This window comes from Cloeon dipterum, chromosome 4, assembly GCF_949628265.1.
Source record: "Cloeon dipterum chromosome 4, ieCloDipt1.1, whole genome shotgun sequence".
Classification (NCBI taxonomy): Eukaryota; Metazoa; Arthropoda; class Insecta; order Ephemeroptera; family Baetidae; genus Cloeon; species Cloeon dipterum.
Window position 1 is genome coordinate 7,735,230 of NC_088789.1, and position 14,706 is coordinate 7,749,935.

The window sequence follows — 14,706 nt, forward strand, 5'->3', positions numbered from 1 at the left end:
TATATAATTTTCATAATTTTTATCACATCTCAGAAAATGATAAAAGACCTAACACAAAATCGATTTGAATTTTGATCAATTCGCTTGATAAAGTCAGAGTGTTTCTATACACAATAGAGCTTAAATTTGCTCACATTTAAAGAGGAGCGGTGCAGAGGTCAGCTCATAATCGTACGAACGCCGTTGAGCACGATAAGATCTCGCCTTTTCAAAGTGCCACAAATCGCATTAGAGGATATACATATATAAACAGTGACTTATCGTAAAATTGTGCAATAATTTTCTCTCGCCTGATAAGAAATATTCATATATAATAGAGCAGAACGTCGCAATTGTACATAAAGTCTTATCATTTGCAATGTTTCTGTCACGATCGCAGCGCTTGCCGCGCTCCAACCAATTTTATTTAAAACTGAACAGGCTCCTTTTTGACGATGCAACCAAAATTTTGTCTTCAGACACTGTCGCTTCCATTCCATCGGATAAGAATTTTGTCGATTACGTTTGGAAAGATCACAAACAGTTTGAAAACAAAACTGCTTTTGTAAGTGTTTATCACAACTCTTGCTGTTAATTATCAGTGCGACTTTTCTGCTTGCTCTGTTTCTTTGTTTTTTTTCAATTGCAGAAAAATTTATTCATCTCATTAAAGGAAATTTAATTTTCAGACTTGCGGCGTGAGCGGACGTAGCCTAACTTATGGGCAAGCGTACGCTGCCATCGATCGGCTCAGTGCAAATTTGCCGGCAGAATTTGGACTACAGAGCGAAGATAATATTGCTTTGTTGCTGCCCAACATTCCAGAGTATGCAATAGCCTTCTTTGCCGCCGCTTCCACTGGGATAGTGTCAAGTTTGATCAACCCTCTGTACACATCATGTAAGATAATTTTAACTCGTATTTTAGTAGACAGCAAAATACAATTTCCACGGGGTATTCTTGAAAAATAAAATAGAAAATAATCTGGTTAAAAATTCTTTTGTTTTTTAAAATTCCATTTAAATATTTGAAAATCTTTAAATAGGAAATAACTAAATAAAATTGAAAATTTGATAAAACTGAAAAAAAATTAATTCAAAATTATCAAATGGCTTGGCTCTGCACAGATACGATTCAGGATGGGTAACTTTAAAAGTAAAAAATTGAATAAAACGCTATTTTTTCTTTCAAAATGTCACTCATATAGATATCCATCCTGAATTAATCAGCGAGAGCTGAGAGCCATTCGATAATTTTAAATTTAACAAAATTATCTGCATATTTTTTTCTTTTTATCTAAAAAAACTTACAATATATGCACGTCGTTTTCATCTAAAAATTTGAATTTATTAATGGTTTATTAAACGCAAAATATGCGTGCAGCACTCTACATCAAAAAGTTAATCAATTTTTACAAATTTTCGCTGCTTCTCTCAAAGTAAGTTTTCTTGCTGTACACTTTTGGATATGATATTTTTAAAAGTTTGAATTAATTTTTTTTTTCATTTGAAGCTGAGCTGTGGAAGTTGTTGGCCCACTCGAAAGCCAAGGTGATTATCACGATACCCCCGCTTTTGGACACCGTGAAAGAAGCAATGGCAGAACTGCCTGGCGGCGGATTGCCGGTTATCCTGGTCGGCGGCGACGGCAGCCAAAAAGACACGGTCGACTTCAAAACCCTGGTGGCCAAAAGCACGAGGGCAGTCCGCCGACTAGATAAGGCATCCCCGCAGGCAAATATAGCGCTGCCCTTCTCCAGCGGCACCACCGGCGTGCCCAAGGGGGTTGTCATATCGCACTACAATTTGGTCGCCCAGGCCGAGACCATGCTCCACGCGATTCCTGATTACAAGACAGGTATGCCATTCATCTTATTATCATTTGGACTTAAGAATCTAGCTGACGGTGATTCACTTTTCGCTCTTGAAAAATTGTAAAGCAAATCTGAACAGGTTATCTGCAAAAAAAATATTTAAAAAATGAGACCACCTCATCATTGACGTGTTGTTATGCAGATGATAAGGTTACCATCTTGATTGTTTGGTTGTGCAATTATTCACCGTGTCTATTGATGGAAAGAAGGTTTGAGATAAAGCTAACAATAAGATTTATGCATTTCAATGGGAATAGATTGTAAAAACTTTCAACGCAAGCTGAATATTTTTCGTTGCAAAGAATTATCAAAAAATTAACCAAAAGTTTAAATTGAAAAATCCAAATAAAATTTTACCAATCTCAGTAAATACTGGTTTCATCATTTCTGATTTAGAACCACGATCAACTGTAGCTGTGATACCATTTTTCCACATTTACGGATTGTCGATGTTCATGGGATTTTCCTTGCGGCGAAGGATGCAGGTAGTCTCACTGCCCAAGTTCGACCCTTCTACCTTCTTGCATGCCTTGAAAACCTACAAGGTTCGCGTGATAAACGATCTACAATGGTTCGATTAGATTCTAAAAATTTAAACTGCAGCCCTCACACCTGTTTCTCGTGCCACCCCTGGTGGAGCATATGTCGAGGTCACCACAGATAACGCCAGATGTGATGGAAAACCTGAAGTTCGTCAGCACAGGTGCAGCGCCGATCACCGGCCAAATCGTGGAAGAGTTCTTGCAGAAAAGCGAGCATATCCAGCCATTTTTCATGAACGGTACGTTTTTTTTAATAAGCTATCCATGTCGTTTTCACGGCAGTTTCTGCTGTAGGATACGGCCTGACGGAAACTGCAGGAGGGATTATAGTTACGTCGGAGACGGTGAAATACGGCGAGTACGGGATGCCCGTTGGAAAACTGTGTGCCAATTGCGAAGCGAAAATCGTGAACGAGACTGGAGAGGCTCTGCCCATTGGGGAGGCTGGTGAGCTGTGGCTGCGCAGCCCAACTGTCATGAAAGGGTACCTAGAAAACGAGGAGGCCACCAAGGAGATCATTACCGACGACGGCTGGCTCAGGACGGGTGACCAGGCGCGTTTTGATTCCAGTGAAAACGTGTACATCGTCGACAGGCTCAAAGATATAATCAAAGTCAAGGGATTTCAGGTAAAAATCTTAAGTAACTTTGGCTATTTTTTAAAATAACAAGTGAATCGTATGTGTTTTGAATAATTGTAGTATGTCTTTTCTAATTCTGAATGCCAAAAATCTTATTTAAAATTGATCTAAACACAAGAATATTTTCCTGACACGATGTCTTGACTTCAACTTTTTAGTTGTGAAATAGAAAAATGAGCTGACTAAAATCACGACAGAAAGAGATCTGATTTTTTTAATTATTCCCTTCTTAGGTCGCTTGTGCGACGAAAGGAGAGGCTGCATTGAATAATTGAGTCAAACGTTCATACAAAAAAATATTCTAAAAGTGGAATTGATAGTTAGAGGGGAACAAAATCACGCAAAAAATAAGTGAAAAACGTAGTTAAATGTAAATTCCAATTTAACTTCGTTTTGGAACCGCAGTTTATTTATGCAGATCACGAGAACATATAGTTATTATTCCACTCCTCTCATGCAGGTGTCGCCGACCGAAATTGAAGACGTGCTGATCAAAATGCCGGGGTTGGCCGACGTCGCCGTCATAGGGGTGCCAGTCGAGGATGGAGAGGGTCCAAAGGCTTTCGTCGTCAGAACAGCCGGTTCAAAAATCACCGTGGAAGACGTGCACGCATTCTTAGCAACAAAAGTGGCAAAATTTAAGAAATTGTCGGGTGGAGTTCAATTTGTTGACCTAATCCCGAGAAGTGCTGCTGGAAAAATATTGAAGAAAGATCTTGAATGATTGTATTTAATAAATTTCGTAAATTACGAACCTTCTGATTTTTATTTATTTCATTGTTCAGTAGGAGGTATTTTTCTTGGTTGATAAGATCTCATCCTGAAATAAACTAGGCGGTCATTGCGGTCGCTTCTTGTGTGCATTTGTCATTTCCGTTTGTGCGACAGCTTAAGACACACTACATAAGTCTTATTTATTCGGACGTAATGGAGACGAATATACGCGTTTTCTTTGCATGCCTTATTCTGTTGCTCGCTCCGAGCCTAGTTTCCAGCAGGGTGCTCAGACTCTGCGACAAGAACCTGCGGACTAAAGTGACCGACGGCACGGTGCAACGAGACGGCAGCCTTTTGACCATAAATGGCACCGTTTTCCCAGTTGGCACCTATTGGCACGAGCGCACAAGCCAGGATGAGATAATTTGGTGGACTTGTCCTTGTATGCTCGGCGATTGCATCCGCCTCTGCATGAGAGGTACAATTTACCTTTGGGAAAATGATAAAATTGAAAGATCGTAGTGAAAGTGCATTTAAAATTTAAAATAATTAAGGAATGGAACAAACATTAAATAGTGAAGTGTATAGTATAATGTTCTTTTGCAGACTCAAATTCTTCAAGTACTATTTTCTCTTAAAAAATTGGGAAAATAAAAATTCTATACGATGAAATTTAATTTATTTAAATATATTTTATGATTGCTTCTCTCCCACTGGCGAACCAACAATCAACGGGTGGGTAAAAAATTTAAATAATTGTAAAAGAAAACTTAATATGACCAATTTTCTAAGCGTTAAGCACTGTTAAACACGCTCAATGTTCCAAAAAATTTATTGTTCCATTATAGGAGGGATGAGTGACAAAATTTTATTTTGTAAAAGCTGAAATATATTTTGATGCCTCAAAACTGCTAGCTTTTTTATCTCATGCACAGAATGTTAAATTTAAAATTTAAACCTATATCTCTACGAGCATGAGGAGTAATTTTCAAATTTTTAATCAGATGTCGCCGAAATTGCACATCTGCCGATGGCACCGCTGCCAATCCACGTCCCAGTCTGGGAAGGAGACGTTAAGAAGACCGTGTCGGTCACCTCATATTTTAAGGTCGTGCACGAGGCAGCGTGCACAATCGAAGGCTTTTTCTGGGACGACGGGCTGACCACCAGCGACTTCCGAATCCAGAAAGACGGATCGATCTACTCGCCAAACAAAAATGATCCGTTCACGTCGAAATACACCAATGCTAAAAGTTACTGCTTGATGCCCCACGTAAACAAATTGCTAGAATCGCATTGGGAAAATTCGATTTTGATTTTTGCATTTCAGGATAATAAGAGGCACTTGAATGTTCTGCTTTGCGACCCCGTCATAGACTGGGAAGTGATCGTGTTCCCTTTGTTTTTTGTGGTGAGCGCCGTGTTCCTGCTGCTGACTGTGCTGGCCTACGTATTCACCCAAAACCACTACTCCGTGTTCGACAGATCTGTGGTCTGCTTTTCCTGCACTTTGCTGCTCGCGTACATTGGCCTGACGGTGAAAGTCTTGTCAGCAGAAGCGAGCTACATTACTGCGTGCAAAACCATGGGTAAAAATTCAAACTGTATGAAACGAAAAATTTGTGTTGAATAATATACTTGGAATCAACAGTACAATAAATATTGAAGGAACCTGACATACATTAAAAAAACATCAACTCTGTCTTGCAATAAATTAGAACTACTTTTTAGTTTTTAGTTTCAGTTGCGAAAATTTGACCAAGTGAATGACAGTAAATAATGCTAAACTAAAAAGTTTCATGAACAGCAACATATTCAATGGCATAACACATTTTTTTAAAATTTATTTTTAAATAATTTTACCATCGGCTAGTATTTGTTTCTTTAACTTGAGGTCTGATAGTGTGGTTTAAATCCCGAAAATCCCATTGTGTGCATGCTGAGAAATTCCTCTCAACCCTCTAAATCTTGCTCGACTGGATTTTAATATGGTTTCATAAAATTAATTTTTCAGCCTACGTTCAATATACTTTTGAGCTGGCCTCATTTTTCTGGCTCAACGTGATGTGCATCGATTTGTTCATCATAACCAAAAAGTATGATAATTGTATAAATATTATAATATATAATTTGATTATTTTTTATCAATTAAATCCTAGGGCTGAAATGTGCACTGTTGACATTTTTTACAAACTCGCTGCCTACGTGTCAGGAACTTCTTTCGTGCTTTTCCTTATCATGCTAGTCGTGGACATCACCACTTCTCACCCCACGTTGAGCCCTGGGATCGGAGTGGAGAGCTGCTGGTTTAGATGTAAAGTCCCGAAAGAAAATCTCTTTGAAACCGTATTAATTAATCGTTTTGCGCTCGCAGCTTTCTGGGGCAGTTTCATCTACATGAATGGGCCGATTCTACTCTTGCTGGTGATCAACACGGTGTTGCTGATCATAATCGAAGTTCGCTTTCGGCGCCAGAAAATTAGTTCCTTGAGAAGGAAGCAGCAGGATAAGGAGTCCTCCACGCTCATAATCAAACTGCTGCTGCTGATGGGATTCACGTGGCTGTTCGAAATTATGTCCTGGGCTGACGGAAGTAAGTTTGCCATTTGGCACGTCACCGACTCGGTCAGCGCCATTCGCGGCGTGTTCGTCTTCTGGATTTGCGTTTACTCCAATGATGCTGTCTGGGAGCCTTTGCGAATGCGCTTTTGGCCGAGAAAAGAAATTCCAGAAGAGGCGAACGATGTTGCAATGACCACAATTGAAACCTCTGCATCTCACTCCGACATTCATATGTAGTTTCAATTTTGATATATGTTTAGAAAAATGGATTTTCTGTAAAAAAATTAGTCTCGTGCCTTGGAAAGGATGAAAATAAAAACGTATTGCTTTATCACTTCATAATTTGTGTCTTTGACACTCTTAAAAAAATTATATTCTTAACATACATTACATTAAAGCCTTCTTTATACCAAAACCAGGTCTAATCAAATCATTAAGATTACCTTTGCCAGGTAGTACAAGGCAACCTTCGAATCTCGTCTGCTGACCTGCGAGCTGCATTCCTTGTCAGGTCGTTCGAAAGGAGAAATATGTTAAAAAAGACTGGCATGAAAGCAAGAAAGGAATGAAGGGTCGCACTATATCTCATAGCTGTCGCTGCTATCGTAAAGTATTCTCCTCAGTTTCAGGTAATGCTTAAAGATTGTTTAGAAAAACACAAGCGCACAGTGGAATTTAGGTTTAAAATCTCTCAAGTGAATAGTTGCTGACCTTTTCTATATTTCAAAATTGCCAAATTTTGATTCATAATTCAAACTGAACGTTCTACGCTATGTTGTGTTATTTACGCAGCAGCTTCATTTAATAAGCGCGCACACACACATAAATTATATTGCCTTTATTCTACTAAAAAACTTTATGCCTGAAGTTACATTTTGCAAACTAGCTGTTTGCAATTAAAATCATGGTAAGAGGGAAAATTTCTAGACAAAAGACGAAATTTCTTATTCGATTTGAATTTTTCCAATTCGAAGTCAATTCGCAGGCTCTTAATTCTAAATTGTAATGTTGCAAATTTAGAAAATTTGCTCGCGTTGTGAGTCAATAAGATCAAATTACGAAATTAGACGATTGCGAAAGCTCACCAATCGTTAATAATTGCTGCTTTGAACCTCTCAAGGACTTTAGATCCGATGAGACATCGGTGTTGTGGTCCATTTCTGCTCAACTGCTGCCTGTGCGCTCGCTCAATTTATTCGTCCGGTGCTGTGATAATGATTGTGAGTCAGACCGACTGGGACAGGACACAAATTTTAATGGCTAATATGACTTGACTGTAACCCTACTCATAAAGTACAATAAACCACGAAGTGGCAGTGAAATAATGAAATTTTCAAACAATCTAAATATGTGCTACCTAGTATTCCAATTTAAAAAGTTTAGCAACCACAAAAAGTAACTTTAAGTAAATTTAAATCATAGAAAATTTTAATTTAGCTAACCATAATGGACTAAATGTGGTGCCACATTGAAATAACAAATTACCTGTAGTGTTAACTCACTTCAATAATAACAGTTTGTGCTTCAGAAACACAATTTAGAGGCTTTCGATATTAGCTTTCGTAGGTAAATATATTAAAGGAGAAAACAACTTCTTTTTAAACCAAAATACGTATAAACCATTAGCATAAAATGATAATTAAATTTTGTTGTGCAAGTCGCGCGCAGCTCTCACGTCGTCCGTGGGAGCAGTGAAAACGAGCGTAACACCATCAGCGTCGCTTATTGCGTGTTGGACTGAAGGCACGCCGCTTCCTTTCCTCAACTCCCAATGTTGTATTAGAGCCGCACTTCTACGCTGCAGCTGGCTAGTCGTTAGTTGTAGGCCAGCAGGCGCGGACGGGGATTTCTCTTTCCTGCAGACTCGCTTTCATCTCGCATCTCGCACCATGCTGGGCCTCAACATGTCGAAAGATTTGGCTCGCAAGATCCTGGCGCCGAGCAGGACGATTGCTTTTCGTCACAGAAGCACTGAGCACATTACAGAAGACTACATCGACAGGACCAATAATGTGGTGCACTCGCCGTTCTCAGGCGTTGTCGTGCCCAAGTTGAACGTGTCCGACTATATTTGGAGAAACTCGGACCGATGGAAACACTGGCCAGCAGTGGTGAGGCTCTAATTTAATTATTTTCTTTGCACCGACTGACTCACACGACTCACTGATTTTTATGCAATTTAAAATATGGCAACTATTCTAACTTGTAAAGTTAGACACATTAATTTATTATGTTATTATTGTTAAGAAGTATCAGACTGAACACTTTAGAGAAATATTTTTGGTACCGTTCTACTTAATCTCTGAGCTGTTAATAATTTTCTTTGTCGGGTCAGAACAAGTCTTAAGATGAGACAATTTGTTACAAGACTTCCACGGAACTGAAGTTGCGTAAAATTACCATTGAAAGCGTAAGTCTTCGATAATTATTAATAATTTTTTTAAATTTTAATGCTTATATGCTTTTTCTCTATTAAAAACGACAAACGCAGAGGATTAATCTAACAATTTTCTTCATTTTAGACGACCGTGGTTGAAATAAGTGAATAAAACTGAGCGACTCTTCATTAGCCTCAGACTTGGGTGTTGCTTTAAAATATTTGACTTTTCCACAGACGTGTGCGGTGACAGGCCGCAGTTTCTCGTTCTGCGAGGCGCGGGCGGCGGCCGAACGGCTGGGGATCGCGTTGCCAGCCACCCTCGGCCTCAGACAGGGTGACGTCGTGGGGGTGGTCATGCCGAACATGCCTGAGTACGCCATCACATTCCTGGGACTCGCGTCTGCCGGAATCATCGTCAGCCCCGCTAACCCATTGTACACTGCAGGTAAGAAGGCTTTGTTGCCAAACACACGTGCATTGCTCCTTCGACGATCGCTCCGTTTTCATTTACACTACTTGCTCCCTTTTGAATTCTCTGACACGCGATCCTTATGAAAAGAAGGGATTTTCGCCACCCCTCTCCCTTCATAGCCGCAAACGACAACCTTGTGAGTTTTCCACCGAGTGGGAATGAAAAACAAATTCATCGTTCAAGAAAATATTTTTAAGATAACTGCAACTAGAAGGGTTCGCAGAAAACCTTTCTGCTCGATCGTCTACTTTTTGTGCTTTGTTTCACTCATGACCTACTTTCCGGTCAAGTAAATAAGGCGTCATAGCTTGAATTCATAACAGTTTTATTATGGAAGGGAATTATTAGAACACACAGTTTTTTAATTTATCACCCCTCATTTTCTGAAACACTAAAAGGAATACATATTCAAGAGCTACACCGCCTACACCCCATCATCTGTGTAACATCAATTCAGGTTTCAAATCTTTATTTCCTCCAAAAAAGATTTATGTTGATTAAATTAATTTTACTAACACATGCAGATCATCCAAAAAACTAATCAGTCGGGATGACTGTTCAATTTATTAATTTTTTACAATGTCCAAGTTTAAAAAGCGATTCCAAGTTGATTTATGCATAAGTCAAATACATAAGCTCATTCATATCCTTTTTGCATTTTACAAATTTTATCGATGTTAAAAATATTTGTTAGTGTGATACAAAACAATCATTTGTTTCGCCCGTCCATGCAGTTACTGCTTGTATTTAAATATTTCCTTTATCCGTGCGATTTTCAACAACGCCATTTTTTGCTGGAATCTATTAAATCATGAATAATAAATAGCAACACAATCTTTAGATATCTATATATAAGTTAAGAACAATATCCCTTTTACATATTATTATCATTTTTATCAAAAATAAATTTTAAACTTAATGAATTATTTAAAAAACCATCTAAGCGAGTTTTTTTTAAAATTCAAATCTCAAATAATTGCAATTTTCCATCATTTTTATACATCAATTCCAAATATTTTTGGTGCTTGCTGGAATCGGTTTTGGTACCTTAAACGCTTTTCTTAGTGATTGCGTGTATTTAAAATTTATTTTAATATAAAATGTAATTCATAAATTTAATTTACAGTGGCTGCTTACAATAGCATAACAAGCAAAAATAAGAAATAGTGAAATTTAGTTGAATTGATGCAAGAGGGAATTTTTCACACAGGAAGATGCGAGTTGCGGGGATGTCAAGATTTCTTTACTCGTTTCTTTTTTGGTTTGCACTCAGAGGATGAGTGTAGGCGAACGCTCACTTATTCAAAAAATTCTCTGCAGCAAATACTTTGGCATGAATTTTGTTTTGGAGCTAAATTACTGCTAATGAGGCCCGCGAGACCGAAACAGTCGCTGTACATTACAAAAGTTCGATATATATTATTTTTCTTTTAAAATTAATTTTTCAATTTTGTAGCCCCCTCCATCCCTTGTTGTTCAGCTATAGAAGTGACAATTGTAAAATAAATTTTATGAATTTAATTCACTCAATTTTATTTTTCCTTTTTTATTTTATTAAGTTTCAATATTATGGATGTTCAAGCGAAATGTTGGTCACCCTCAGTACGCAACTGCTTAGAGTGCAAAAGAAAGTTTCTGGCTTGCTCATTCTTTGAAGCAAAACAGACGTCGGCCGTGAGTACAAACGTATCTAATAATAAATGCAAACGTTGCAAGGCCTTCTTGCTTTGAGCAAACGGGCTGAAGTGTTTTCTAGATAGGGAAGTGCATTGCCTTTTCTTCCTTCGCTTTTAATTCTGGCGTCTTTGCTTGCATCGCGGGAGGTCATCCGCCTGCTCGGCTGGCAGGCTTGCTGGCACCCACTCGTCTGCGATTGGCGTGCGATTAATTAATTAGGCAAGAGAAGAACAACAGCTTGATCTAAAGCCGTGTTTATCTCGCGCGCGGCACCGCTCTGCGACCCTAAGTCAATGTCATTGACAAAAGCAGCAGACGAACGCGTCACCAGGGATGCTGAAGCGCTGACAATGAGATGCACTTCGGCCGCTGCACCGCCGCGATAAGGCATCGCAACAACAATGCACTTTCGCAACTGAAGCACACACCGCAAAGTTATTTAGCTTAGGTCTTATTATACGTATGTCGACGAAGCCGCACGTACACTGCATTGCATGACGTCTTAATTGTGCACTCGAGAGTGCATTGTCAATATGGTTGTGTAATGATTCCCGTTAATCTCGTTTACCGATACGCGTCATAATTTGTTAAAGAGTCATTCAATTGAAATTACGAACGACCGATATCAACTCTAATATTGTGAAAGTTGACTGATTAATGGAATTGCGAGTTGGAATGCAATAGAATGCGTTTAATTTCTTGAATGGTGTTTTTGGTGAAAGAGAAATGAACATAAACGCAATTATATAGACTTGTGTGCAAGAATGCTCAAAAGCAAAGAATTTTAAATTTCAATCAAACAATAATTTTGACTTTTACCAAAAGAAAACGAGGTTTTAGATTGAATAATTTGAAAAAATTCAAATAATTTGAAAAAATTCAAATTATTTTAAAAGTTGTAACAGCCTAGTTATCAAGTTCTCACAATAACTAAAAGCTTGTCCTTTAGTTTTATAGGCTTATATAAAAAATTAATTACTTCTCGGAGTGTGGATAATTTTTTGCCAATAAACACAACACACTTTACGCTGTAAATAATCATATTTCTGATATTCTTTAATCATAAATTCAAGCAATTATTAACGCTTTGTTCCACTGTAAGAAACTCAAATTATTTTATCTTTATGTAATTATCGTTGAAATACAAACCAGACTTTTTCTTCCTCGTTGAGGAGAGCGTCAATTTGTTTTCTGACTTGTTCCAGCTTAACAATTGAAGCCCTATTTTATGGTAAAATTATTAAATTAGTACATAATTTAATGCATTTAACACTGGCTAAGATTTACTCTCTTCCGCAACGGGGAAACACAAAGTCCGGGTTTTGAACATTCCTCGAGGGGCTTTTCTCCGAAAAAAAGTAATGTACTAAGACAAATTTTAAATAAGAGATTTGAAACGTTTTTATGGTTCATATACAAAAATTCCTGGACAATAGAAATTTAAAAAAAGTGAGGAAATAAGAAGAGAAAGAAAAAATGTTATAATTGTGTGAGTGTGGGAGGCAAATGTATTCAAATTTAAGGCAATATAGTCAATTCGACGCTGCTGCTCATTTGGAAAAAAGCAAATTATTCCAACATCCTGAAATATTTAAATTTAAACTTTTGTATTCTTTAAAAAAAATCAAAGTTGAAAGTGAAAAATAAAAATGGTTCTAAGATTAAAAACAATTCTTTTTTTGTAAATTATAAGAGGAGCTGGCGCGCCAATTTGAGAACTGCGGTGCCAAGGCGGTAGTGACCACCCCCGAGCACTTCACCAAAGTGCAAGAAGCCCTCTCCAAGGTACCTGGTGGTGGAGGGCCCATCGTGGTGACAACCGGCGGTCCGGAAGGCAACGACATTTTCAGCCTTGACGAGCTTATGGAGCGCGAGTTCAGCAGGCGGACGCCGCGATTCGACCGTCCCGACCCGGACAGCATCGTTGCACTGCCGTACTCGAGCGGAACCACCGGATTGCCCAAGGGGGTGGTCATTCTGCACCGCAATATGGTTGCCAACCTGTGCCAATTGGAGCACCCAAACGTTCTCAGCTTCCCACCGCACGGTAGGAAAATTTTTAAACCTTTCATTTGTGCTTTTTTAATTTATTTTTATTTGGATTAAATTTTTTTATGTTTTGATCAGGAGCCCCTCAAGATGTAACGGTCGGTGTGCTACCATTTTTCCACATCTACGGCTTGAATGGGCTTTTGAATATCAGCTTGAGCATAGGCCGCCATACGATCACCATTCCTAAGTTTGAGCCGAAAGTTTTCGCTTCGATTTTCACCAAATACAAGGTACAACCTCATCAAGAATAAAAAAATTAGAGTTTGAACCGCATTTTGAATTTAACAGCCCAGCGTTTTGGCTCTTGTTCCGCCGCTTGTTATGTACCTGACGCAGTCTGAGTTGGTCACCAGTTCCGACCTATCTCGAGTCCGTTTTATCAGCTGTGGTGCTGCCCCAGCAACGAAGTCATTGATAGAGCAGTTTATGATTAAGGCAAATTGTCCGGATCTGGATTTTAGAGAAGGTAAACCAGTCCTCCTTTACCCTGAAACAAGCTTAACTCCCTAAATTCAATAAAAATAATACAACAAAATTGCAATTAGTAAACAAAAATTTTGAATTGACAGTGGCAAAGATCAAACATAAATAACATTTGTTGGTTGCTTTGGTTCTTTTCTTAATCTTTTTTAATAAATACCCTCTATTTTTAAAGCTATATGTGATAGTTACTCAGACGTTTAAAAAAACCCAATATACCATTTTCAATTCCTTTCCCACACAAATAGCTTCTAACAGATCAACTCTTTAAAAATTTTGGTAATTAATGCATACCAAAAAATTGTCTCTCATTTCCAGGATATGGTTTGACTGAAACTTCATGCGCAGCTACGTTCAGGCCTTCATGGTCGGGCGATGACAAGATTGGCTCGTGCGGGTTGCCGGTGTCCCTGACAGAAGTAAAAATCGTGGATGAACAGGGCCAGGCACTGACGCTGGGACAGACCGGGGAGCTGTGGCTGCGAGGGCCGCAGGTCATGCAAGGCTACTTCCGGAACGAGAAGGCAACCAAGGAGACCCTGACCGATGATGGCTGGCTTATGACCGGGGACATTGCATACCTAGACAATGACGGCTACGTTTTCATCGTGGACAGACTAAAGGAGCTAATCAAAGTAAAAGGACTGCAGGTGAAAGGACTTTTCCTATTTTTGCGTAAAAATATGCACTTGAAGAGCAAACTCAATGCTGGTCTCACAAATTCTTAATTTGTGGTTGTAATATTTTTAAGTTAATTCAATTTTAAGGCTTGGTACAAATAAATAATTGTTTCAATGTATTTGTTTATAAGAGAATTTTCATTTAATTTCACAAAAGATATTATGAAATAATAACTATAAACTTCAAGCTCATAGTTTAAGAATAACGCTTAAAAACAAAAATTTTCGTCTGTATACAAATCCAGCTATCAAATTTCTATTGTTCCCCAGGTGTCTCCGACTGAGCTGGAGGGAATCCTGAGGAAAATGGATGGTGTTGCTGACGTCGCGGTGCTCGGCGTTCCCGACCAACGCGCTGGAGAGGTGCCAAAAGCATTTGTAGTGGTGAAAGAAGGCAGCACCATTGCAGAAAACGATGTGGCGGCCTTTGTCGAGGCTCGGGTCGCTGAATTCAAGAGACTGGCCGGCGGTGTCAAGTTCATCAAAGAAATCCCGAAAAACGCGGCAGGAAAAATTCTGAGGAAGAACTTGAAGAGCCTTTTGTGATCAGACTCTACACTTACTGTTACCCCGCCAGTGATTCATATTATAATCATCATCAAAATAATAAGCATAGTGTATTTTCATAAGAATGAGTGTGGTTTGATTTAA

At 38.7% G+C, this 14,706-nt stretch overlaps 3 protein-coding genes across 3 annotated transcripts; all 3 read left to right on the forward strand.

Annotated features, from left to right (window-relative positions):
- Positions 1–343: 343 nt before the first annotated feature.
- Positions 344–3,789, forward strand: LOC135943995 (uncharacterized). The gene is made up of 7 exons (XM_065490666.1): positions 344–544; positions 669–879; positions 1,492–1,836; positions 2,249–2,397; positions 2,456–2,633; positions 2,689–3,023; positions 3,496–3,789. The coding sequence occupies exons 1-7, from the start codon at positions 359–361 to the stop codon at positions 3,757–3,759; spliced, it is 1,668 nt and encodes a 555-aa protein (XP_065346738.1). The 5' UTR covers positions 344–358; the 3' UTR covers positions 3,760–3,789.
- Positions 3,790–3,951: 162 nt separating this feature from the next.
- Positions 3,952–6,731, forward strand: LOC135943953 (probable G-protein coupled receptor Mth-like 1). Its single transcript, XM_065490621.1, has 6 exons — positions 3,952–4,230; positions 4,757–5,025; positions 5,083–5,341; positions 5,767–5,848; positions 5,912–6,066; positions 6,127–6,731. Exons 1-6 carry the CDS (start codon positions 3,963–3,965, stop codon positions 6,549–6,551), a joined length of 1,458 nt encoding a protein of 485 aa, XP_065346693.1. The 5' UTR covers positions 3,952–3,962; the 3' UTR covers positions 6,552–6,731.
- Positions 6,732–8,035: 1,304 nt separating this feature from the next.
- LOC135944808 (uncharacterized) lies at positions 8,036–14,687 on the forward strand. The gene is made up of 7 exons (XM_065492014.1): positions 8,036–8,425; positions 8,929–9,139; positions 12,537–12,890; positions 12,971–13,125; positions 13,184–13,361; positions 13,694–14,025; positions 14,326–14,687. The coding sequence occupies exons 1-7, from the start codon at positions 8,204–8,206 to the stop codon at positions 14,599–14,601; spliced, it is 1,728 nt and encodes a 575-aa protein (XP_065348086.1). The 5' UTR covers positions 8,036–8,203; the 3' UTR covers positions 14,602–14,687.
- Positions 14,688–14,706: the final 19 nt, after the last annotated feature.